The sequence below is a fragment of the Molossus molossus genome, unplaced genomic scaffold (genome assembly GCF_014108415.1).
Source record: "Molossus molossus isolate mMolMol1 unplaced genomic scaffold, mMolMol1.p scaffold_m16_p_18, whole genome shotgun sequence".
Lineage (NCBI taxonomy): Eukaryota > Metazoa > Chordata > Mammalia > Chiroptera > Molossidae > Molossus > Molossus molossus.
This window is the reverse complement of record NW_023425353.1, coordinates 16,909,276-16,935,156: the sequence shown is the minus strand read 5'-3', so window position 1 is coordinate 16,935,156 and position 25,881 is coordinate 16,909,276. Positions and strand designations below refer to the sequence as shown.

Here is a 25,881-nt window from a genome sequence, read left to right as displayed (position 1 = left end):
CTGTGAGTTCCCTCTAATCCTTTGGATAGTTTCCCTACCCTTGAATAGTTTCTCACAAGTGTGCACTGATCAGTACTGAGATGAATGTCTGATAGGTCCCCTCTGCAGATTCAAGGTCTACTCTCCACACAGCACTCTCCTCTGCCCTCTAGGTTGCAGCTGCCTTGGTCTCTCTCTGTCTCAGCTACATCTCTCACACTGGGGGAGTGCGCTGGACTCTGTTGTTTCCCCTCTCTGCACTGCTGCCTGGAAACCCTCTCGAGGCTATAAACTGGAGCGATCACAGGGCTCCCCTTCTCTCTGGGTCACTGTCCTTCATTGCCTGATGTCCAGTGTCTTCAAGTCTTCAAAACCATAGTTTCATGTATGTGTTCTTTTTCTTTTTGGTTGTTTCAGGTGGAGGGTAAATGAAGACCTTGTTACTCCATCCCAGTTAGAAATCAATATTTTTCTTTCATTTTTCTTTTTAATCTTCATCCAAGGGCATTTTTGCATTTATCTTCAGATAGAGCAGGAGGGAGAGAGGGAGGAAGAGAGACGGAGAAACGTCAATGTGAGAGAGAGAGACATCGACTGGTTACCACCCACATGACCCCAACCGGGGCCAAGGACAAACTGCAACTGAGATAGGTGCCCTTAGCGGGAACCGAATCCGGGACTCTCCGGTCTGCGGGCTGATGCTCCAACCGCTGAGCCAAAGCAGCCAGGGTACTTTTATTTAATTTAAAAAAATTTATTGATGGCCAAGAGACATATGAAGAAATGCTCAACATCACTAATCATCAGAGAGATGCAAATTAAAACAACTATGAGGTATCACCTCACACCTGTCAGAATGGCCGCCATCAACAAATCATCAAACAACAAGTGTTGGCGAGGATGTGGAGAAAAGGGGACTCTAATACACTGCTGGTGGGAATGCAGACTGGTGCAGCTGCTATGGAAAACAATATGGTGCTACCTCAAAAAATTAAAAATTGAACTTCCATTCGACCCAGTGATCCCACTGCTGGGAATATACCCTAAGAAGCCTGAAACACCAATCAGGAAGAATATATGTACCCCCATGTTCATAGCAGCACTATTTACAATAGCTAAGATCTGGAAACAGCCCAAGTGTCCACCAGTAGACGAATGGATCAAAAAGCTGTGGTACATATACACAATGGAATACTATGCAGCGGTAAGAAAGAAAGATCTCTTATCCTTTGAGATGACATGGAGGGACCTGGAAAGTATTATCCTAAGTGAAAGAAGCCAAGCAGAAAAAGACAAATACCACATGATCTCACTTATATACGGAATATAATGAACATAACAGTCTGAGGAATACAGTAGACCCAGACACATGGAAGTAGGGCACAGACTGACATCCCTCAGAAGAGGGGATGGGGGGTGGGGGGTGGGAAGAGATAAACCACAGAACTTATATGCATGTATGCATGACCAATGGACATGGACAACTAAGCCGGGGACAGGGTGGAGGGGGGGTGGGGTGGGGGGTGCCAATGGGGTAAAAAGGTAAAATATCTGTAACAAAAAAATAAATAAATAAATAAAATTAAAAAAATAAATAAATAAATAAAAAAATAAAAACACACACACACACACAAAAAAAAAATTTATTGATATAAGAGAAAGGGGGGGAGAGAGAGAGATATCGCTTTGTTGTTCCACTTATGTATGCAGTCATTGGTTGATTCTTGTATGTGTCCTGACCAGGAATCGAACCCGAAACCTTGGTGTATTGGGATGATGCATTAACCAACTACCCGGCAAGGGCTAGAACTCAATACTTTTAAAGATATTTAAATAACAAAAATATTTTCTATTTTCCTACATAGTTGCATGTTAATGTTCTTCATTCTGTTGTGTGGATTCATACTTCCATCTGCTGTCACTTTCTTTCTATCGAAAGAAGATCCTTTAACATTTCTTGTAGTATTGGTGTGCTGGTGATTAACTCTTTTAGCTTTTTTATGACTGAAAATGTCTTTCTTTTGTCTTTGTTCTGAAAGGTATTTTCATGTCTCTTCTCAGAAAATAGTCCGTCACAAGAAGAAGAAATAGAAACACAAAATCCATCTTGGATGATTCCAAAAGATCTCTGTTATCCTTAAACCACAACATAGAAAAATAGAAAGCAGATGGCGGAATGATACCAGTGATGATGATGATGACAGCACAGGTATATAATGCTTATTACATTAGGCACCAATATTTGTCAGAGGCTCAGCTGCATTCAAATGAGTTTAATTCAAAGAGGATTTAATAAAGGGATTTCACACAAAGTTGTAGGCAGCATGTAAGGACAATGCAATATCCTGGGGCTAGCAATAGTAGGGATATTCCCATCCTAGGCTGGACCAATTACTGGACTTCCGAGTGGAGCTGTTACTTCATGTCAAGAGATGCAGTTAGTCCAAGGCAAGTTGGGAGAGAACTGGGGAAATAAATACTGCAACCTAGATAAATCACAGAACTTATATGCATGTATGCATAACCAATGGTTTTGACAACCAAGCTGGGGAAGGGGCGGGGGGGGGGGGATGGAGAAGAGGGTGTCAATGGGGGAAAAAGGAGAAACATCTGTAACAAAAACAAATTAATAAAAATAATGTAATAAAAATAAATAAATGAATATCGCAACCTTTCTCTCTTCCTTCTCTCTAATCGCATGTGACAATTTCCTTTTGGCATGCAACAATTTCCATTTGACCCAGCAAAACCAGAAGCTGCATCAAGAGATGCCATTGATGCCCGGCCAGTGTGGCTCAGTGGACTGAGCATCACTCTATGCACCAAGAGGTCACAGGTTTGATTCCTGGTCAGGGCACATGCCTGGGTTGAGGGCTCGATCCCCAGTAGGGGCCATGCAGGAGGCAGCCAATCGATGTTTCTATCTAAGAAAGTCAATAAAAACATATATTAAAAAAAGTGAGAGACCCTATTGACGAAGTACATACAGATCACACAGACACGTAAAAGGATGGAGCAGAGAAGTGAGTGGACTTGGAGAAGTCAACACAAATATCTGGCATAGCCCCTTTAGACAAGTTAGATATATTATCTCCTTTAGTCTTCCTAACAACCCCATAAGTTACTATTATTATCCCCAGATAAACCAACAATGCAAGAAGAAAAATGCAATAAAACTATGATATACTGAGTTTACAGATGTTGCCTTCACTAAATAAGAACAGTGATGCTCCAAGAATATGAGTAATGATAGAAAAAGGGAAAAACTTTTAGCAATAAAAATGGATAGTCAATCATCTCCACAAATAGAAGGGTTAGAAGATAAAGTTGAGGAAATCTCCCCAAAATAAAATATATGGAAATAAAAAAGCAGGAATAAAGAGAGAAGAATATCAGTGAGAAAACCAATCTAGGAGGTAAGAAGCCATATCCAGGAGGTTCAACATCTCTCTTTCTGGAGTTCCTGAAAGAGAAAACAGAAAATTGTAGGAAGGAAAATACCCATAATACTGGAAAATATTCCAGATCCTCTAAACTCAGAACCCTACCCCCTCCCAAGTATGCAGCACAATGAATGAAAAAGATCCAGGCCAAGGCCATACATATGGGAAATTTCATACCACCACGTGCAAATTTTAAAGTAATTATCAAATCCTGCCCTCGGCTGGAAGGATTACTGGAATTCAGGGTGGAGCTGTGACTGCGTGTCAAGAGGTGCAGCCAGCCCAGTGAAAACTATAAGCTCTGAATAGTTCTCAAAGTGATTTCACATACACTATTTCATTTTTAAAACCACCTGAGGGTTTATACTGTCCCCATTTCAGATATGGGATAAACAGATACACTGAATAGAAAACCTAGAATGACATTTTTCAAACCTTCATAGATAACACAGTTCACTAATATTTAGGTGTGTGTTTCTGAACATATGTGAAGTGGACAAGTTATTTGGAAAGCATATTCGGTTTCCTGAACTACAGGATCAACTCTCAAGATACAGAGCATGGTTTCTAATTCTTTTCTAATAGACCAACTTTTTTTTTTTTTTTTTTTTGAAGCTGTTTCCAAATTTATTTTTGTTTTATTGCAAGAAAAAAAAATGCCTTGGTAATTGTGATCAATTTCTTGTCTGTAGTTTTTAATTGAAGTATAGTTGCCATACAATATAAATGTCAAAATACTATGTTGTATACCTGAAACTAATATGATATTGTATGTCTTCCAGGTCCATTAATGAACCACTTCCTTTGGGTAGATGTACACAGCTGACTGATATACTTCATTGGCAGGAGATGTGACAAGAAGGGCAGTGACTGTTTTGCAAACTTGTTTGCGTAAGTACCCTTGAGGTGCATTGAATACAATTGCCTTTTCTCATTGTGTGTTCATGTGGGCAAAGTTTTAAATCTTTATCATCTTCCGAGTCCTTCTGGTGGGTTTAAGCTTGAAATTCCCTTTCCATACATTAATTCTACAATTCTGCCAATAAACAAGATAGCATGAATTAAAAGAATCAACTGCATCAATGGGAGGGGGTGTTCAGTGGCTTTTTCCACAATGCCAAGAGGAGCCCAGTGGGGGAAACTGCCCAAGTGAAATTGTGTGGTCAGACGTTCTCTTTATCAAATCTTCCAGGTAGATATGGACAGAATGTAAACAAAAAGTTGAATGGCTAGTTCACCAAGATGGAGGGTTGCGGTGTCCAGACGTTGTTACAGCAGGACTGTTGTTATGAAGAGTTCTGTAGACTTAGCTGCTGCGAACTGTGCTAGGATCAGAAACACAAGCAGTCGGTGGTGGTACAACGCAGAAGCTGAAACCACACTCCAATTTTGCACAAAATTGCTAGTGGTGGCTCTTTTCCTTGCTTATGACTTTTCATTTAGACTGCGAGGATTACATTTAGTTGTGTGTCAAATAACATCTTGAAAGCAGACTGAAGAAAATCATTTTGCATTTGTACTAACCACTAGGCATTTGTACTAACCCACATATTGTCAGTAAAAATGTTTTCTAACATACTACTAGAGATACACTCTCCAGTATCAAGGTCAATAAAACCATGGGAGTGAAGAGTGGAAGGAACAGCCAAAGTGGCTCTGAAGAAGGACAAGAAAGGCCGAAAAGGAAGGAGGGGAATAAGACAAGAACAAGGAGGGGTAAGTTCTTACTTGGGAAAAAATTTTGGACTTACGTTTCTATGACTATCTTGATTAGTCTAGGAATTAACAGTATGTTAAAGAAAATGGTGAACTTATTATAAAGATAAGACCAATTACCAGCTGAATTGGGACAACATGCTACTGAGGATTGGCTACCAGTAGCTTAATGTCTGGCCTGCAGGCTGCATAAGGCCTGCAAAATCAATACTAGCTAACATCATACTCCTCACCAAATTAGCCTGACCAAATACAGCAGGCTAATTTTTAAGTTGATAATTTTGTATGGCCTGCGAATGATGTTATAAATATCCAAGTGGCCCTTGGCAGAAAAAGATTCCCCATTCGTACTAACCATTTTAGCTAAAGAAAAAGTGGACTAGACTTCCGGTCAAGACAGCGGGTAGGTAAATGCGGTATCGCGTCCTCCCACAACCACATCAAAGTTACAACTACAGAACAACCATCATTCAAAACCACCTGAAATCAAGCTGAATGGAGGTCCTACAACTACGGAATTAAAGCAGCAGCCACATCCAGACTGGTAGGAGGGGCGGAGGTGGACGGGCTGGTCCCACACCCACGTGTGGCGGATAAAAATCAGGAGGACACCTCTGCTGGGAAGGTCCTCCCTGAGGACTGAGGGGTCCCCATCCCACACCAGGCGCCCCGCTCAGGGTTCCAGTGCCAGGAAGAGAATCCCCATCACTTCTGGCTGGAAAAACCAGCAGGAACTAAGGCTCAGGGAAGCTGAGGAGGCTGGAGCCCCAGGCAGCTCCTTAAAGGGCCCGCGCACGGACTTACCGGACTCTCTCCCTCTAAGCTTGGAGGGGAGGCAGCTCGAGGGGCACCAGACACATACAGGGAAGAACTGAGCTGTTTGGCACTGGAGCGAGGGCTGGAGGCGGGGCTTTCTCCAGGACAAACTGTCAGAGGCCTTTGTTCCTTTGGTGAGCCCTTCCCTGGGGCGGCAGACAGTCGCCATATCTGGGACTCCAGCAACCTGGCTCACACTGGTAGCCCCGCCCTGGTGACTCCCTGAGGCCCCGCCCCACCCCACCCAACTTTCAGGCCCACCCAGGCTGTTGCCAGTTGCTTAACCATAGGATTGGCCTGTCTTGGATCCTGCTTCAGGTTTTCCTAAATTCTTTCAAACAAGCAGCATCTGGTCTCAGCGAGCCCCATACCTCTTGTTAAGTAATACACAGAAACAAACACAGGGAGGCAGCCAAAATGAGGAGACAAAGAAACAGGTCCTAAATGAAAGAACAGAACAAAACCCCAAGAAAAGAACTAAGCGAAATGGAGATAAGCAACCTAACAGATGCTGAGTTCAAAATACTGCTTATAAGGATGCTCAATGAACTTAGTGAGAACCTCAGTGAACTTAGTGAGGGCCTCAAGAGCATAAAAAAGGACCAGTCAGAAATCATGGATGCACAGTTAGAATTGAAGGAGGCATTAACTGAAATAAAGAATAATTTACACAGCTTCAATAGTAGAGTACGTAAATCCAAGGTGCAAACCATCAATTTGGAATATAAGGAAGCAAAAAATGCCCAATCAGAACAGCAAAAAGAACAAAGAATCCAAAAAAAATGACAAAAGTGTAAGGAGCCTCTGGGACAACTTCAGGCGTGCCAACATTCACATCTTGGGGGTGCCAGAAGGAGAAGAGCGAGAACAAGAAATCGAAAACCTGTTTGAAACAATAATGGCAGAAAACTTTCCTAACTTGGTGAGGGAAACAGACATACAAGTCCAGGAAGCACAGAGAGTCCCAAACAAGATGAACCCCAAGAGGCCCACACCAAGACACATCATCATCAAAATGCAAAAGGTTCAAGAAAAGAGAGAATCTTAAAAGCAGCAAGAGAAAGACAGCTAGTTACCTACAAGGGAGTTCCCATAAGGCTGTCAGCTGATTTCTCAAAAGAAACTTTGCAGGCCAGAAGGGAGTGGCAAGAAATATTCAGAGTGATGAAAAGCAAGAACCTACAACCAAGATTACTCTATCCTGCAAAGCTGTCATTTAGAATTGATGGCCATACAAAGACTCTCCCAGACAAGAAAAAGTTAAAGGAGTTCATCACCACCAAACCATTATTATATGAAATGATTAAGGGTCTTTTTGAAAAAAAAAGATAAAATATATGAACAAACAAAATGGCAATGAATGCATATCTATCAACAAGGGAATCTACAAACAAAATGAACAGGCAGAACAGAAACATTCTCATAGATACAGAGAACATTTTGTTGGTTGCCAGATGGAAGGGGGGTTGCAGGAATGGGTGAAAAAGGTGAAGGGATTAAGAAGTACAAATTCATTGCTAGACTGACAAACCTCAAAGGGAAAGGGGTTGGGGGGTGGGAAGAAATAAATCAAAGAACTTATATGCATAACCAATGGACACAGACAATAGTGTGGGAGAAGACAGGAGGGGGGCGAGAGTGGGGAGGAGGGGTCAATGGGGGGAAAATGAGGAACATCGTAATACATTCAACAATACAGATTTTTTTTAAAAAGTGAACTGAAATTCCAGTAAGAATTTCAAAGTGATATTTGCCTTTCATTGTTTATCTTCAAGTTCTTCAATAGTCACATAAAAGATACAACATTTCTTTTCTATAACAATTCTGACTTACCACTTGACACATAGTATAGATTCAAGATATAGTTGTAAAAAATTAATGAATGAGTAAGTGAATGAGCAAACAATGATCTTAGAAATATTGAGTTCTGCAAAAGCTTTGCTAGATCAAAGCAAACATTCATTTTAACCCATACCTTATTTTAAAGTTTGCATTTGGGTACAAGCAAAAATTTTGGAAAGATAGTTAAAATCTGATGTTTGTAGGGCATAGACTGTACACAAAGAGGATGACATTTTAATGTAATTTATTTGAAATTCTCCCAGAAAAAGTTAAGGCCATTATACAAAAACATTCATTTCATCAAAACATTCATTGACTTTCTTCTCATAGGTCAGCATTTGACAGACCTCTTTCCTCAATGCACTGGCCAAAGTGGCTGATGGCTCCTGCAAAGAATGATTTATTCTTTTCCCCACCATCAAACAAACTTTTTTCTGCTTCTATCTGCAGCAGGTTCATTCACTCACTAAATCAATAACAACTTGAGAAACAAAGCAGTTTTAAATAAACTGGTAATAGAAAAAAAATTCACCATGTTTAAGATCTATAAATACAGAAATATGTTTACAGGGTAAAATTGATCACAACATTTTTTATTTTTTAAAAATAAGTAATATACCTTGTTTTTATATTGATAAATCTTGTTGCACAGCTTCTCTGACTGCATAAGATAGATGAATGTAATAAAAGGACAACATAGTATTTACTGCTTTCTTTTCTGTAAACTTGAAAGACAAAGAAGATTAAAAAAACTTTTTTGGCAATAATTTAGCATCATTACTACTAGTGCTGGTGTGGGTATAATTTTGCACAGGTCATCCTTAATATTTACACTCACAGGGAGCTTTTCTGTGTATTCTGTTAACTTTTTTAAAGGTCTATGACCCACCCTGCACTGTAAATCAAGGCTGGACAAAGAGATACTAATTTGGCTACCTGATCCTAATTAATCATAGAGTTAAGTTGGCCTCTGGAGAATGATTCTGACCACAGCCCAGAGCCAGAGATGGCAAACTCAGGACACAAAAGCGGAGCAGGAAAACCGAGGCTCTAGCTGTTTCCAGAAGGGTATTGGACCTTGCTTTTCTCTTAATGTTTCTTGCATAAGGTCATGATGAAAGTACTTCTTCCAAATTATTCTTCTCACATGTTTCTATAAAACAGAGTTACTGACTCAGTTTCAGTCATTTTCCTCATCTCTTTATTCATGCTCTAAAATAGGAGTAGGCCTTGGCAGATGAAACACAATGAAGATGGGCTTTCTTGTTACCCTGCCAGGTTTCCCCAGGCCCCTTGAGCTCTAGTCTGATGTTTTAGGCTAGAAGTGGCTAAGGCAAGCCAGCAACTATGACGGAGACCCCGGGTGCGATGCACAGTGCCGTTCAAGATTTAGAGCTGACAGCTGCTTTTGCGCTGGTCCTTTTAAGAGCAGACTCTATTTCATGTCCTGATAGATTACTGCATCAAATTTGCACTGATGACATTACAAGGTCAAGAGGGTGCTTATTCCTTTGCAAAAGTAAGCCCCCAGAACCTCCAGGGATATTGACAGGCTTTCTGGTCCAAGTTCACTGGTTTCCTTCACGGTGCACAAGTGACTTCCTCATGACCTGCGTGCAAGGGCCCCTAAATTCTGTGCCTCCGTGACCACATCAAGGAGCTAGAAATGCACTAGAAAACATGGAAGGACTCTTTAAGAATCTACATGAAACAGTAGTTTAGAGAGTCTTTTTTTAAAATCCAGCAGGACATTTGGAAATAACTTGTTCAAGTACCTCTTCATCCATCCAGACACTTGTGAAATACAATACAGGAGAACAGTTGCCACAGACTCCAGCGTACACAGACAGACTGGCAGTCACAGTATTAGGGACAAAGGTACAGAAATGAGAGACTGGGTCTACACGGTCACAAAAGTATTAAAAAGTGCTTCTCCAAACCGTTCCATGAGTGGAATGCAAATACTGTACAGGTAAGACACAGGGCTACTTCCAGGAAGTACTTGCTTCTGTCAGACGTTGCTTTCAATGTGCCTGCTGTTCCCACAGGAAGAGTCTGTCTGTTCCATGCGCTCACAGTCGAGGCTGACCTCGCTTGTGTCCATACTACAGTCTGATTCACTGTCCGATTGGTCCATCTGCTCAAGTTTTGTTTCTCCCTGTGGCTCCCTGCTCCCGGTGGCGGGATTTAGGAACGGTCCCTCGGAGTCAAGCACCCCAGCCTGTCCAGCAGCACACAGAACTGTTTCTTTGGCTTGACGAATACAGTTGAGCCACTGCTGTTTGTTGAAGGTGTCATTGGCTTGTAGTGAGTGGGTCTGACTTTGGGATCCATTTTTGAAACTTACTCTAAAGAAGTTTTTAACTAGGAATGAAAGACACATGAAAAAAAGGTCAATGGACAGATAATCCCCCAGGCCAAATATAACACATGTAGTGACACTAACGCCTAGTACCCATGGCACAGACATCACCAACTGATTAAAAATGTGTCCCAGGACATGGCTCAGCAATACCCTGCAGCCACCATCAATCAAGCAGAGGTTTTGCTCTCAGTTGCCCTCAGAAGCTAGCAAATGGGCATCAGCCTGGAAAAACAAAATTATGTTTCAGGGGACCCCAGAGTACAGGCTACTCAACCTGGCTGCATATCAAAATGCCCTGGGGAGCTTATAAAAATAAAGATGCCTCCTGGCTGATGTAGCTCAGTACACAAAGCACTGGCCTGTGCACTGAAGGGTTGCATGGTTGATTCCTGGTCTAGGGCACAAAGCTGGGTTGCAGATTCCATCCCTAGCCCTGATCAGCATGTGCGGGAGGTGACCAATTGATGCGTCTCTCTCACATCAACGTTTCTCTCTCTCTCCCCTTCCCTCCCTTCCACTCTAAAATTCAATAGAAAAAATATTCTCGTGTGAAGATTAACAAAAAAAATATATGCCTGCGCCCTACCCTTAGAGATTTGGATTCACTAGGTCTAAGGTGTGCCCGATAGTCTGTCATTTCAACAATTTCCTCAACGCTAAAGATTTTTTCAAGTTATGCCCATGGCCCCTAAATGATGGTACCTTCTCGTTTAATATCCAGTGATTGAGAAGATATATAATGACAAAGAGCTGTTATAAATTTGGTTTCACTAAAAAATGAAATTACATTTTAATGACCTCAGCGGGAATTATGTGCATTTAAAAAACACTGGTGCACAATATGAAAGACATTTTATTTAGTTTAATAACAATATCATCAACTGGCATTTAATGGGCTCCACATGCCATGTGCAATGTTTGGTTCACAGAAGCATCTGCTCCAGTCAGTTCCCTTGCATGATCGCTGTAGTCAAGACTGGGAACCACCACTTCAGATAAATTCAGGTTCCACTCTTTGTTCTTGGGCAAGCACCTTAATTCCTCTGTCTCAGTTTCCTTATTTGTAAAATGGGGGAAACAAAGCGAATCTCTTATAAGGTCATTATGAGGAATAAATGTGATAATATACATAAGTCCCTACACAATGCCTAGCACATAGGTGGTATTTAAGAAATACAAGTTACTACCACTACTACCATCACTGGTGTGGAGGACTGATGAGTAGGTAAGAGGTAGTACATATTAATTACTTTGACAATATGATGCTAATGTTAACCCAAAGTCTTAAATGTCACTTTCCCAAAGAAGACTTCCCTGACCACTTCATTGAAAAGAGATCGCCCACTGCTAGCCTCATCTATCCCCTTACTTGATTTTCGTTTCCTTAACAGCACCCAGAATATTTATGTTTTCTTATCTATCTTCTCCATTACAATATAAGCTCCACAGAGGCAAGGAATTTGTTTGGTTCACCAATGTGTACTAGAGCCTAGAACAGTGTTTGACAGCAGATAATCGGTAGACATTGGTATCTTAGCTTCTCTTGGTTAACTCCTTTGTTTGTTCAGTCTCAAGTTAGAGAAGCCCATTCGAGTAAGTACACACAAACCCGCAACCCAACTGACAATTCTTATGTCTCTTTAGAGACAAGTCTGCCAGCTCAACTACAAAAGGCAGTTTTGCAACTGGTATCTACTAGGGACCATCTGGTAGGAAGTATTTTCATACAACAGAAAGATACAGAGAAAGGGAGCTTAAGCAGCACCAGTTCTGTGCAGGCAGGTTCCCTTGCAGTATCTTACTTAATCCTTATAACAAACCTTATGGAGTAGGTATGCATGCATCCCCACTTTGCAGATGAAAAACTGAGGCTTGCAGAGATTGAACAAAGCTGCACAATCAGTGAGCAATGAGATAGCTCTGGGATGCCATTTGACTCCAAGGCCATGGCTCTCCTCTTTTTACCAGCCAGCCACTCCCTCTGAACCACCACTGCCACTAACCACTCAACAGGTCCAAACAAACTGTAATCCATACTTCTCTCGTTGTTGCTGAATGCCCCTCGCAGGGAGCCGCCCAGCCTCACTTCTCCATCCTGCAGGTCTTCCAGCAGGAGGTCCTTCACGGGAATCGGCTGCCGGTACAACTGGTAGCAGAGCTGCTCGTTGTGGGTGATGGCTCGAGTGATCACAAGCACTTCTTGGAAGAGGAAAACGTGCAGTTTCTAGAAGAGAAGATCCACAGGATTCCCCTAAGTAACAATCTAACAAGTAGTTGCTTACTGTACTAAGAGGTCTGCAGGTACCAAGTTCACACTGGATTATACGCTTCTAGGTTCAAATCAACCTCCAGGTGAGCAGCAGTCGGCAGGTCTGTCATTTCCAGATGAACCACTGCCTTTCTTATAGGAGCGTCTCCCTAGGGCCTGGTGGAGAAGGCCTTTCTGCCTAAGACACCAGCAGCCAGGACTGCCTTCACTTTGTAGTTCAGAACCTGGGCAAGACACACGGCTCCAGTGCCCATAAAAAAAAAAAAAAAAAAAAAAATGAAAAAGGGGAACAGAATAAAGGGGGTATTGAGGGAGGGCTTAGTACCTCCCTGGCTTTGGTTTATATTACCCAGTATAATTCTAAGAGATCAAAATGAACAATAGTCTATAAAGGATGAGACTGGTATATCAAAGGCTAATATTAATCTTCATTTCCCAAACTCAAAAAAACACTTGTTACTTCAACCACAAAGCTGATTATCAGCTTCATCCAGACACGCCAGCTCGGAACACTGCCCATTCCTGAGGAAACCAGAGCATGCTGCCGCAGCCACAAAGAAGAAAGATCAAAGAGGTGTCCTTCTCAGTTAAGTTCACCAGAACCCCAGTTCTCTGAAGAGGTTGTGCTTAAAAGGCTGACGACTGATGTGTATGTTGTGGGCAAAGAGAAAATCTCAAAAATAAAGGCTTGTGTCAAACCACATCATGAAAGCAATTTTGCCGAGTGGAGAGGGGGTAACTGGCTCCATTCAATTCCATGTGCCAGAATCTTCTCACTGTTTGTAAGTGTTTAGGAACTGAAGGGAAAAGATCCACAACTTTGTGGCTGGGTTCTGGTTTTCTAGTGGGAATATTTAGGATTGTCAACCTAGGGTTCAAGAAGAGGAAACCAGAAGAATAGGGGTAGAAACTCAGACTGGAATTTTTCTTGTGGTTGTTATAGAATAGTATGTATTTTTCTCTCACTTCTTGAGCCAGTTTTTCAAATTTATTGGCATAAACTTGTTCCTGGTAATATCTTATTATTTTCTTTTTCTTTTTTTTAAATCCTCACCCGAGGATATTTTTCCATCTTTTGTTCAGGTAGAGTGGGAGGGAGAGAGAGGAACAGAGAGAGAGAGAGAAACATTGACGTGAAAGGGACACATCGAGTGGCTGCCACGCGCACAACCGACCAGGGCCGGGGACAAACTGCAACTGAGGTACGTGCCCTTAGCGGGAACCGAACCCTGGTCTCTCAGGACCGCAGGCCGATGCTCTAACCGCTGAGCCAAACCGGCCAGGGCTATTTTCTTTTTCTTTATTTTTTTGTACAGGCCCCTAGCGGAAACTGAACCCGGGATTCTCTAATCCGCAGGCCGATGCTCCAACTGCTGAGCCAAACTGGCCAGGCTAATTTCTTTTTTATTAAGGTGTAGTTGACATGCAAAATTACACTTGCTTTAGGTTTATAACATAGTGATTTGACATTTATATACCTGATAAAGTGATTACTGCGTTAAGTCTAGTAACCATCTGTCATCATACAAAATTATTATGATATCATTGACTATATTCCTTGTGCTATACATTACATACTGTTAATTAATTTATAACTGGAATTTTGTACTTCTTATTTCCCTTCACCTTTTCCACCCATCTAGAATCTTGATTTGGGGTAGAGGAAGCACGTTCAGCATTATCAGATAATTTTATATTTGGGAGAAATGAGACCTACCCCCACCCTGCCACAGACATACAGACACAGACACACACACATATGCACACCAAAAACTGCAGAAACTAAAGCTCAACCCATGATGGCTGGTGGAAACACAAATAATTCTGTATTGGGGCAGGGGTTGAGGAGTGAAATTTTATGTTTATCAAAATGATTAAATATGCATTTAAAAGAATTGAAAAACACAGTAAAGCACAAAATAACCAAGTTAAGGCCTTTTTTTAGGGGCATGATGGTACAAAGAATGTGTTAAAACTTTTTTGGGAGGGGCAAGGGAGAGAAGGGGTTGGTCATTGTACACACTAAACATCAGAGATATTGACACTGTTTCTACTTCAATCAATCTAGCCAAGGTAGGCAGTTTGAACGCAGATTACCTGGGAAATCTTTAAAAAAAATTTTTTTATTGTTGACACTATTCAGATGTCTCCCCCACCCTTGACCACCTCCACCCAGCCCCTACACCCCCTCCCCTGGCCTTCACCATACATGTCTGTGTCCACAGGCTATGCATATATGTTCTTTGGCTAATCTCTTCGCCTTCTTTTCTCCAGTTCCTTCTCCCTACCCTGCTCCCTCTGACATCTGTCAGTATGTTCCATGTCTCCATGCTTCTGGTTCTATTTTGTTCATCAGTTTATTTTGTTCATTAGATTCCATATGTGAGACCATATGGTATTTGTCTTCCTCTGACTTGTTTACATCACTTAGCATAATAATCTCTAGGTCTATCCATGCTGTTGCAAAGGGTAAGAGAGCCTTCTTTTTTACAGCTGTGTAGTATTCCATTGTGTAAATGTACCACAGCTTTTTAATCCACTCATCTACTGATGGGCACTTGGGCTGGTTCCAGATCTTAACTACTGTAAATAGTGCTGCTATGAACATAGGGGTGTATATATTCTTTCTGATTGGTGATTTAGCATTCTTAGGATATATTCCCAGAAGTGGGATCTCTGAGTCAAAAGGAAACTCCATACTGTATCTGGGAAATCTTTAATAAGGTTTATAATCCCTTACTTATGGATGTTCATTGAGGATTCCTGTTCTTAATTTTCTTGCTTCTTTTTGCCCTCAACTATTGAGCTCTTTCCTGACACACGACTTTGTTTATAATGACTTCTACAATTCTACTGGGGGAAAAAAATAAAAACTAAAACAAACCTCCCATCTCTACTACTACCTCTGTTCTCAAAAATCTGTCTGCCTGCCATATGAACTAGAGTTAACCTTTAATGCCCTGCACCTGTCCAACTAGAGCCTCAGTCCTTGACAGATGGACAGAAAGAGAATAGGCCCTCATCCCATGGAGCAATGTATCTTCCCGACAATTTCCCACAGGGCTTCTGAGAAAGAATGGTCAAAGAGCCAGAGCATCCAGTGTTAGAAGTCCACCAGTGCTTTCTGAAGGTAAGCAAGAAGCAAAATGCAGCTTTCTAGCAATCGGTCACTCCTTAGTTAAAGAGAAACACTTTTCAAGCAGTGGCCTGTGAGAGGTCTCATTACCGCCAATGCATGTCAGCTGGTTGGATCCAGCAGCACTGATAATGGATGCTATGACATGTACTCAAAGATTTCAAGTAACATTTCAAGCTTACTCTTAAATGCCACTTCACAGTTCAGGTCAAAATGATATCCTTTGGACCATCATAGCTTTCTTAAGAACTCTTCAATATAGTTTTGGCTTTCATTCCAAGATATTGAAGATTAAATACAATCAAAGTAGAGACTCTTTTGCAACACTGAATTTAAATATATAGTATAAATAAAATGTATATATTATATACAAATATATTTTATATTATAACATAAAAATTATAACATATCGCATACATATTAGCATTAATTAGCCTGGTCAGTTGAATGAACTTTGAACTCTCATATAATTCAAATCCTTTTTTTTTAGAGAGAGTGGAAAGGAGGGAGGGAAAAAGAGGGGGAGAGAGAGGAGACATTGATGTCGGAGACACATCGATTGGTTGCCTCCCACATATATCCTGACCAGGGCTGGGGATTGAACCTGCAACCCAGGTATGTGCTCTTGACCAGGAATCAAACCCGTGACCCTTCAGTGAGAAGGCCTACGCTCTAACCACTGAGCCACCAGCCAGGGCAAATCCATTCTTTCTTTATACAAGCATTCCCTCATTCATACATTCATTCACTCACTCATTCACTCAACATCACTGAGTGTCTCTGCATGTGACAGGTCCCCATAATAAGTACTGGGAATTGACAAGGCACAGTCTCCTCTCTAAAGGAGTAGGACACAGTGGAAGATACTGATAGGGAGACGGAGAACTGCAACCCATTGCAGTAAGCACAACGCGGGAGATCTGTCCAAGGAGAGGAAGAACAATTTCAATATCTACTCATGAATGAAAGCCAGGGAATCGGGTATCTACAGGTCAGAGGTAGATATACAGCTAGTGAAATGTAGGTTATTATTAAAAAAAACAAAACACTAGTCTCAAAGTGTCAGTCTGTAGATGGGTACCAATCCACAAGAAAGAAAAGAGTTTCTCACAAAGCTAAATACATTCAATTTAAGAGCTGTTTCTCTGAGGTTGCCTGTTGTTTCCTGTATCAAAGTGAGCGGAGATAACTGTTCTGTGTTTGCTTTTGAAGGTTATGATCAAACAAAATATAAATTGGCAACTCTGTGTTGGTTACCAAAATTCTTTCTGACTATGTATTGGTCATACAATTTTTAAAAATTATATAGCAAATGCATAAATTATAAACATGTATTTATAATATATATTACTTATATATATAATATATAAATGTATAAGAAATGCATATAATTATACATACCCATATATGTGGGAATCTGATATAAAAGACATGGGAAAAGCCTTTTTTTTTTTTAATCCTCACCCGAGGATATTTTTCCATTTTGTTCAGATAGAGTGGGAGGAAGAGAGAGGGAGAAAGAGAGACACACTGACTGGTTGCCTCCCGCAAGACCCCGACCAGGGCTGGGGATGAACCGTAACTGAGGTACATGCCCTTGACCGGAATTGAACCTGTGACTCATTGATCCACAGGCTGATGCTCTAACTGCTGAGCCAAACCAGCCAGGGCAGGGAAAAGCCATTTTTTTGTCTAAGAAATGTGACCCCGGGTAGGGAAGGTATAGTAACAGAAGGCTCAGCATCAAATGGATTAAGTGTTGCGGGAGGCCCAGGATGAGACCAGAGAAGGGGAGTAACCACTTACCACACCCCGGTTGTTCTTCAGTTCGCCATGACAACATAGCACTCTTGAACTGTCGATCAAGGAGTCCTTCTGGCCCTCTTCCAAGTAAAGAAGTCGTTCTTTATAATAACGGCATTCAGATTCCCCCGTCTTGATGTTGATTTCTGCTACGATTCCCTGAATGATGTTTATCTATGGAAACAAAGAAGTATAGTGAATGTAAGCAAGCCAATCACACCAACGAGTCCCAGGGGCTCAGTCTAGAATGCCACCAAGATAAACCTGGATCTAATTCTGAGATTCTGTTATCTATGTTGCAGCTTTGGGAAAAGAAAAAGTAAATAAATGCTTTTAATATACTATATTTATCTGTCTATCCATCCATCCATACACACACATATAGATACACATATAGACACATATATTTATTTGTACACACACACGTGTGTGTGTATGTATAAATATATACATATTTATCCTCACCCAAGGATATTTTCCATTTATCTTCAGATAGAGTGGGGTGGGGGGGGATGGAGAGAAACATTGATGTGAGAGAGACACATCAACCAGCTGCTTCCCACATGACCCTGACCAGGGCCAGGGACGAACCACAACAGAGGTATGTGCCCTTGACTGTAATAAAACCTGCGACTCATTAGTATGCGGGCTGATGCTCTAACCGCTGAACAAAACGGGCCAGGGCAATATTTGTATTATATATAAAACAAATGCTGATGAATAATTTTATCTGAGAAGATCAAAGGTACCATTTTTGACGTGCAGGACTCGTAGCTACTATGCTCCACGTACATTTAAAAAAACTATACACACTCATGCCCATGCCAACAGTACAAGTGAACAAGTTAGGGGTGGACGGATATCAAAGCAGTGGTGGATGCAATGTTGTTACTGTAAAATGAAGCAACACAAAAGCAGTACAGCACTGAGACATGATCGGTGGGCATTTATTCTGATGTGCTGTTCTATCACATACATACATCTAAAAGTTAGAAAATACTAGAAAACGAAAGAACAAGAAATCTGTTGAGTAAAACCTCCTGAGATGTCGATCAATGACAAAGTAATTACTTCCTCAGCGAGGTCCTCTGTCCCCTAATAGTGAAAAGACCACAGGTCCCATCTTCTTTGTGTTGGAATCAACTGAGAAGAACTTAAACAGATGAGAAATGTTAAGAAGGCCTCTTCCTGGTCACATTCACTTAATGAAAAAAAAAAACCAACCAATCTGAAAAGCAAGGTTTATTTATTTATTTATTTTTTTATTTTTATTTTTTTATCCTCACCTGAGGACGTTTTTCCATTTTTTGTTCAGATAGAGTGGGAGGGAGAGAGAGGAAGAGAGAGAGAGAGAAACATTGATGCGAAGGGACACATCGAGTGGCTGCCACCCGCACGACCAACCAGGGTCAGGGACAAACTGTAACCGAGGTACATGCCCTTAGCGGGAACCGAACCTGGGTCTCTGTACCACAGGTCGACGTTCCAACTGCTGAGCCAAACCGGCCAGGGCTGAAAAGCAAGGTTTTAAAAGAGAATCCTACTCAGTAAAAAGTTACCAGGTCTTGTAATGTGTTAAAGCGGTAGTGAATTATCTCTAAGATTGTTAAGTGCTTACTTTTCACATGCTAGTGAAATGACCTTCTGCTCAGAGCAACTGGATAAAAACTTCTACCAGTTGTAACCTTGGAACTTCCACAGAAGTTTTACAGAAGATTTACCGACCTGAGCTAAAGCCCGGAGACGGTATCCTATGAACAGATGCATAATCTGCGCACTTTTGTGGCTATTAAGAATTTCAAAGATCATTTATTTACTCTTTTCTCTATTTCTCAATATGCTAGTAGCATTACTTCAATAATTAAAAACATTATTTTTATAAATACAGGTTCAATGTGCCAAGAAAGAATCTTTTTGGCCTTTGATGGCAACCTAATGTTAACTATAAATCCTGTGAAATTAATCTGTTATTTTAACATTTTTTATTTTTATTGAATTTATTGGGGTAACATTAATAAAATTTTATAGGTTTCAGGTGTACAATTCTATAATACATCATTTTTAATCTGAAGTTTATTAACACAAAATAAATAATAATAGAATGCTTTGGTATACAAACTTTATCTTTCTTTTTTTCCCCCTTCTTGGTTTTCAAAGATGACTGATTATTTACCATTACTTTGAAAAACAAACAAAAAAAGGAATCGCACAAAATATGCTAAGCTATGATTCATCCTTCAACTTAATTAAACTAATGTTAGTTGAGCATCTGTTCATTGTTAAACTAAGTGGTGCCATTCACAGAAATGAGAGGGTCTCTATACTCAGGAAGTTTAAAATATGTGAGAGGTATCTGAGCAATTGCTTCATGCCTACCTTATCCTTTTCCTTTACTACATTTTTAATATGTTGTAAAATTCCTATTTTTCCTTGCTTTTAAAGATCTTAGCATTGATTACTGACTCATCTATAAGTTAATTATTACTAGATGTACCTGGGAAACTAAACCAGTATTTGAGTCAATTTTCTGAGTTTCCTGCAAGTATCCAGGAAGCCAGAAAGAATATGTGCTACGGACATGAAGCTGTGTTCACTTCCTAATTTAACTCAGGAACAGAGCTGGCATATCACATGAAGATTGACAAACTCAAACACTACAGGTTCCTCCTCAGGAAGCTATGACTACTTTCAAATGGTGCTTCTTTCTCTAGTGTTTGAAAAAGTATAAAGAGACAAAAACAATGGAAACCATCAGTGTTATTCCATATTCTATGTATACATTTATAATAGAACTCTGGGTCTGCTTTATTAAAAAAATTATTTTGAATTTAATCTCTCTGCACTGGTTCCTGAGAGGAATTTATTTTGCAGAATTTCAATGCAGAATAGAGTAAATATAGCAGATTGCCAATAGCAAACAGTCATGATAGTTGTACATTTAAATTAAATTTATTGTTGCATCTCTCATTCAGGGTTCAAACCAAAGGGAAGGGACTGGTACAGAGAGATGGTGAGAGGTACCTGGTAACAGAACAGGGAGTACGCCCACATATGCTGGAGTCATCATCCTCAGAATGGAATCTGAAAGCCCTGTCTGTCTAGTCCCTTGTGTGGTAATATCATCTACTCACAGGCTCCTGATATGAACCCAGAATAGCAGCCTTCCCTGCTGTTGCATCAAAAGCAGGACTGCTCTTCCCATAGATTCTAGTGATTTTTTTTAAGGAGTTGGGGAACAGTGGTGGGCAGAGGGAAGGGATGGTCTGCAGGATCATTTTCTGTCTGAAACAATCCTGAGAATGTAGTGTCAAACAACTAGCTCTGTGGAATATCTGAATAGCCAAAGTCCTATTTTAAGAAGTTCTTATTTGGAGGAAATTTCTATCAACCCTCTAAAACACTATTAAGAAATTCTATTAATGTTGTGGTAGTTTATACACTACATTAAAAGCAAGACCTTTCTTTAGACCTAAATCATAGGACTAAATGCTCGGTGTAGAAGCAATTTACTTCGAGTTCTCTACTTTTTAAATTTTTATAAGTGGAAAATTTATTCAGGGAACATATAAGTTAAGCTACACTGGTACTGTGGGTTTTATGTTTATCAAACATTCACCATGCACCCAAGAGTGCAGGGCTAAATAGTTCTGCTCATCTGGGGTAATGCCACAAGGATTTTGAAAAGAAGATTAAAAAATGCTGTGCCTATATTGTGTAAATGGGCATTTAGAAGACTTGATTTGCAGACATTTTCAAAAGGAGGTTTACCATGCTTCGTGCACAAATCTGCCTGAATTACTAGGTGCAGTGTCAACATTTTATGCACTAGGGAAATTGGTGCACCCTTTCTTATTACAAACAATCATCTTCTTATCTCCCTGGGTTTAAAAAATTTTTTTATTGATTTGAGAGAGAGAGAAACATTGATGAGAGAGAACATCAATTGGCCACTTCCTGCATGCCCCCCACTGGGGATCAGGCCCATAACCTGGGCATGTGCCCTGACCAGGAATCAAACCGGCAACCTCTTGGTGCCTGGGTCAATGCTCAATCCACTGAGCCACACTGGCTGGGCTTATCTCCCTGTTTTTTAATTCAAACTTTACTCACTGGGTGTTTTTATACACAGAGTATTATTCTTTCTTGCCGCATATTAAAAAGAAGAAATCTTCACAATAAAACTCCAAACAGGCTGTGTGCTTTATAAAACGTAATTATTTAGACTAGCATGAGCTCCCTGTTTTCATTCCTGCAGACCACACACTGGCTGGGATGAAAATGGAGAGGAGGCAAATCTATTGCACTCTTCCCAGTAATAAAAACAGACATGATGAAGTGAGATGGGTCTCATCCCTGGTGCCTGTGTCCCTCATCATGCTGGCCTGGGGGTCCAGTCTGGCATGCTGGCACACCCGACACCTCATGAATCAGAAGAGTCTTTTCTCATTCTTCTCTATCCCTACATGGAAGCACCTGGCCAGCTCTGCACTAGGGAGGCCTCTCTACAAAGGCTGGTGGACAGACAGCTTTCTGTAATTCCAAAGGCAACAGGGCTCAAAGTGGCCAAGCTTTCGGCTCCACAGTATAGGATCACAAAGCAGTGGAAAAGGCACGGGACTTGCAATCTCCACTTGCTGGCTCTGGACCTGACAAGTTGTTTTACCCTCCAAACCTCAATTGGAAAACGGTCCTAACAAGAACAGTTATCTTGCCCTGGCCGGTTTGCTCAGTGGTTAGAGCATCGGCCCGCAGACCAATGAGTCTCAGGTTCAATTCTGGTCAAGGGCACGTACCTTGGTTGCGGTTCATCCCTGGCCCTGGTCGGGGTCGTGTGAGAGGCAACCAGTCAATGTGTCTCTCTCACATCGATGTTTCTCTCTCTCTCCCGCCCACTCTATCTGAACAAAAATGGAAAAATATCCTCGGGTGAGGATTAAAAAAAAAAAGAACAGTTATCTCATAGGTTACTATGAGGATTAAACAAGACATACACCTATATGGCAATTACATAAAGCTGATTTACTAGGTATTCAAGAAATATCAGCAGGCATTACTATTATTCTTGTTGTTGTTATTACTACTTATTATTAAACCCTTCTTTGGGAGGAGATAGGCAGTTTGATCAGCAGATTCAAGGCTTCTGATTTTCAACTCATCTACGCACATCCTCCTTCTGTCCCGTCACGGATCCAGCCAGGGAAGGAGCCCTGTGAACTGGGCTCTTTGCCTCCATCCCCACTGCCGCCTGCCTGAGCAGCTCCCATGACTGCACGCCTGGACAGCTGCACCGAGAGACTTCCCTAGTCTCTTCCTCCTCTGTCCCCTGTCCTACAGACCAGGAGAGTAATGTGTCCAAGGTTACACAGCTTGTCAGCGATGGAGCTGAGATTTAAACCCTGAATCCCAGCTACTTAGAAAACAAAACACAAGAAAAAATGTCTCAAACTGATATTTTAAACCCTCTCTAGTCATATATAAACCCCCATCCTCTGCCTTCCCTCCCACTGCTTCCTCAGATTATCCTCAACCTCAGGCTGACTGCTCCATGGCGTTCTCCAAGCAGGACAGGTCATTTTGTCACACCGCTGCTCAGGCCATTTGCTCCTCCTGGCCTGCCCTCTCCTTGCCTATCCCACAGGGCACCCCAAACAGAACCCAGCTTTCTGGGCAGAATGCTCACAGGCTGCAATATTCTCATGACAGATCCCATTTTTCCTGGTCTCTGGCCACTAGGGAAGAACCCATATTTCCTCATTTCAATAAACATTCAGTGATGAGCAAGACTGGATGCCCACTGCAATCGGAGGTCGAAGGGAGCTGAATCTTAAATGGGTGTTGACTTCAAAAATGGGCTTTGAGGCTTCAGTAAAAGGCAACTCTGACTTGCCAACTAAACAAAGATATTCAAGTTAAAATCTCCACAAAGATTTTAACCCTCACAGCAATGGTAACAAACAGATAACAGAATCAAAAAATTTTAGAATCCAAGGAACCTTAGTGTGCATTTCAGGTAAACACTAAATTGTCTAGGTTGGGAAACGGAGACAGAGAGAGTAGTAGTGACTTGCAAAATCAAAATATGGTTGATGGCAGAGCCAAGCCTGGAACCCAAGCTTCCTGAATCCCATGTACCCAGGGACCCTTCGTCTACCCATTGACCTATTATTCCTCTACTATTACATGGGGAAAATAACAAGGCAAGAGAGAAAGAAACAAGCTTACAGCTTCTTCCAGGTGCTGCTGATCTGGATTATCATTTGGTGTGTGCCTCAGGATTTCTCGAAGAAGCAGAGGGTATTTTACCAGGCGGCTTCTTGGAATATCAAGGAAATTCCAGAGGTCTAGTTTGCGGCTAAAGGGGGATTCTAAACATCGCTGAAGGAAATCCTGGACTCGGTGATCTTGTTTTTTGTGGTCCAGCAGAGCTTTGGCGGCTACTTGATTGCTGCAGTAGCTATCGTAGGAGCTGAGACAAGGCAGCTAAGAAAGGAAGATCAGAAGAGGGTTGGAATGTTAAAATAACTGAAGCGACAAACTAACATCACTTGTTGGGACTGAACGAAACCTAACTGATCTCCAGACCTGGCCAACATTCCTTTTTCTGCAAGACCAATTGCATCTTCAAAATGGCAGGTAAGCTCTGGCCGTTTTGGCTCAGAGGTTAGAGCTTCGGCCCGTGTACCAGAGAGTCCTGGGTTCAGTTCCTGTTAAGGGCATGTACCTCGGTTGCAGTTTGTCCCCAGCCCTGGTTGGGTCATGTGGGTGGCAACAACTCAATGTGTCTCTCTTACATCGATGTTTCTCTCTCTCACTTCCTCCTCTCTCCCTCCCACTCTATCTGAAGATAAATGCCAAAAAAAAAAAAAAAAAAAAAAGTGTCCTCTGGTGAGGATGAGAAATAAAAAAAAATAAATAAAAATGGCAGGTAATGGACAGTTTTTTTAGGTTCTGGTTTGTTGCATGAAGTAATTGTCTTAGTTGCATGTTTCCTTTCTTGATTGTTAAGACCCCTATCCTAATTAGTTTGCATTTCTGCCAATCTAAGCTAGAAACAAAAGAACTAAAATTTTTGCACATGCATAGTTTATAATTTCCCTAAACTTTGAAAAGTATCTGGTATGGGGAAAGCCTATTAAAATATTTTCTTTTAAAATTATTCATAAGAAACGTTATCTAGAAGACTTAGTGGCATAAAAAGAAAAGCAAGGAGTCGGACTTCGTAACCAGCCCTTGGCACGGCTCGGTGCAAGCACTCTGCTTTAGCTTAAGGTTAACAGATTCCAAGGCGGGCCAATTATAAACAACTCCAAGAAGTTAAAGCAAAGTGTAATTAGTAAAATATTAGAAACAAGAAGCATTTAGTAAAATATTTTAAATTAGTTCTTACAGGCCAGAAATCATTCTTTTTTTTTTTTTTTTTTTTATCCTCACCCGAGGATGTTTTTTCCACTTTGTGTACAGATAGAGTGGGAGGGAGAGAGAGGAAGAGAGAGAGAGGGAAACATCGATGTGAAAGGGACACATCGAGTGGCTGCCACCCACACGACCAACCAGGGCCGGGGACAAACTGCAACCGAGGTATGTGCCCTTAGCGGGAACCGAACCTGGGTCTCTCCGGACCGCAGGTGGATGCTCCAACCACTGAGCCAAACTGGCCAGGGCCAGAAATCATTCTTGACTCTACCCAATGATTACCATCACAATACCATGCAAAGAACAATTTCAGTGTAAAGACTCTGGAACACTTCAACTCTATTATCTTCTTCCGGAAAAATACTAATTTCTTCGATGTGTCCCATCAGTCCAATCATGCAAACATGGAGTCAGAGACTCAGAGAAAGGACTGCTCATCTTCCTTTTCCACTCCTCCCCCAAAGTGGCACCCTAGACCATGCATCTTAATGCACAGGCTGTCAGCCTCCAGAAAGTTCCCAGAGGCAATAAAATGCAGCCAAAGGCCTTCTGTGTGCTTCTTTCCCTCAGATTACGAAGCCATGTCCACCACGACACCGGCTCTGCAGAGGAATTTAGTGTAAGACAGTGGCAACAGGGTCTTTCATTTCTGCACCCTTAGTACTTTGCACTGGGCCTACTAGATAGGAAAGTTTGTTTTCTTAATAAACAAATAAATAAATGTTTAATGGATTTCCAGATTAGATAGAAACATTAGTTTGAAAACATAGCTTAAAAATATATTGTGGCAACATCTGAACAGTGGGTCAAAGTTTAAATATTCTGCTACTTCTTTTACACCTCTTACTGAAATTATTTTCTCAGTGATTGAAACCAAAACAAGATGCCTAGGCAGTAATGTCTTAAAAGTTCACTGTTGAGTTTAACATTCCTTGGAAATGTCTACCTTCCTTACATGTTATGAAAAATCTTTATTTGTGTTTAAAAAAGAGCTGCAGAAATTCTTTCCTTGACCTTGTATTTTAAAGTAATGGTAATTGGTGCATATGTACACACACACACACACACACACACACACACACACCCAGATGTGGTATTG

General features: G+C 41.1%; 1 protein-coding gene across 3 annotated transcripts in view; it reads right to left on the bottom strand.

Annotated features, from left to right (window-relative positions):
* Positions 1-8,057: 8,057 nt before the first annotated feature.
* Positions 8,058-25,881, bottom strand: part of ARHGEF3 (Rho guanine nucleotide exchange factor 3) — a 286,293-nt gene continuing 268,469 nt past the window's right edge. For all 3 annotated transcript variants that reach the window (XM_036266162.1, XM_036266163.1, XM_036266164.1), the window contains 4 exons: positions 23,592-23,849; positions 17,373-17,543; positions 12,199-12,385; positions 8,058-10,160 (listed from right to left, as the gene is read on the bottom strand). In XM_036266162.1, the coding sequence (XP_036122055.1) occupies positions 9,808-10,160; positions 12,199-12,385; positions 17,373-17,543; positions 23,592-23,849 (969 nt within the window). In that variant the 3' untranslated portion in view covers positions 8,058-9,807. The remainder of the gene's footprint in view (positions 10,161-12,198; positions 12,386-17,372; positions 17,544-23,591; positions 23,850-25,881) is intronic.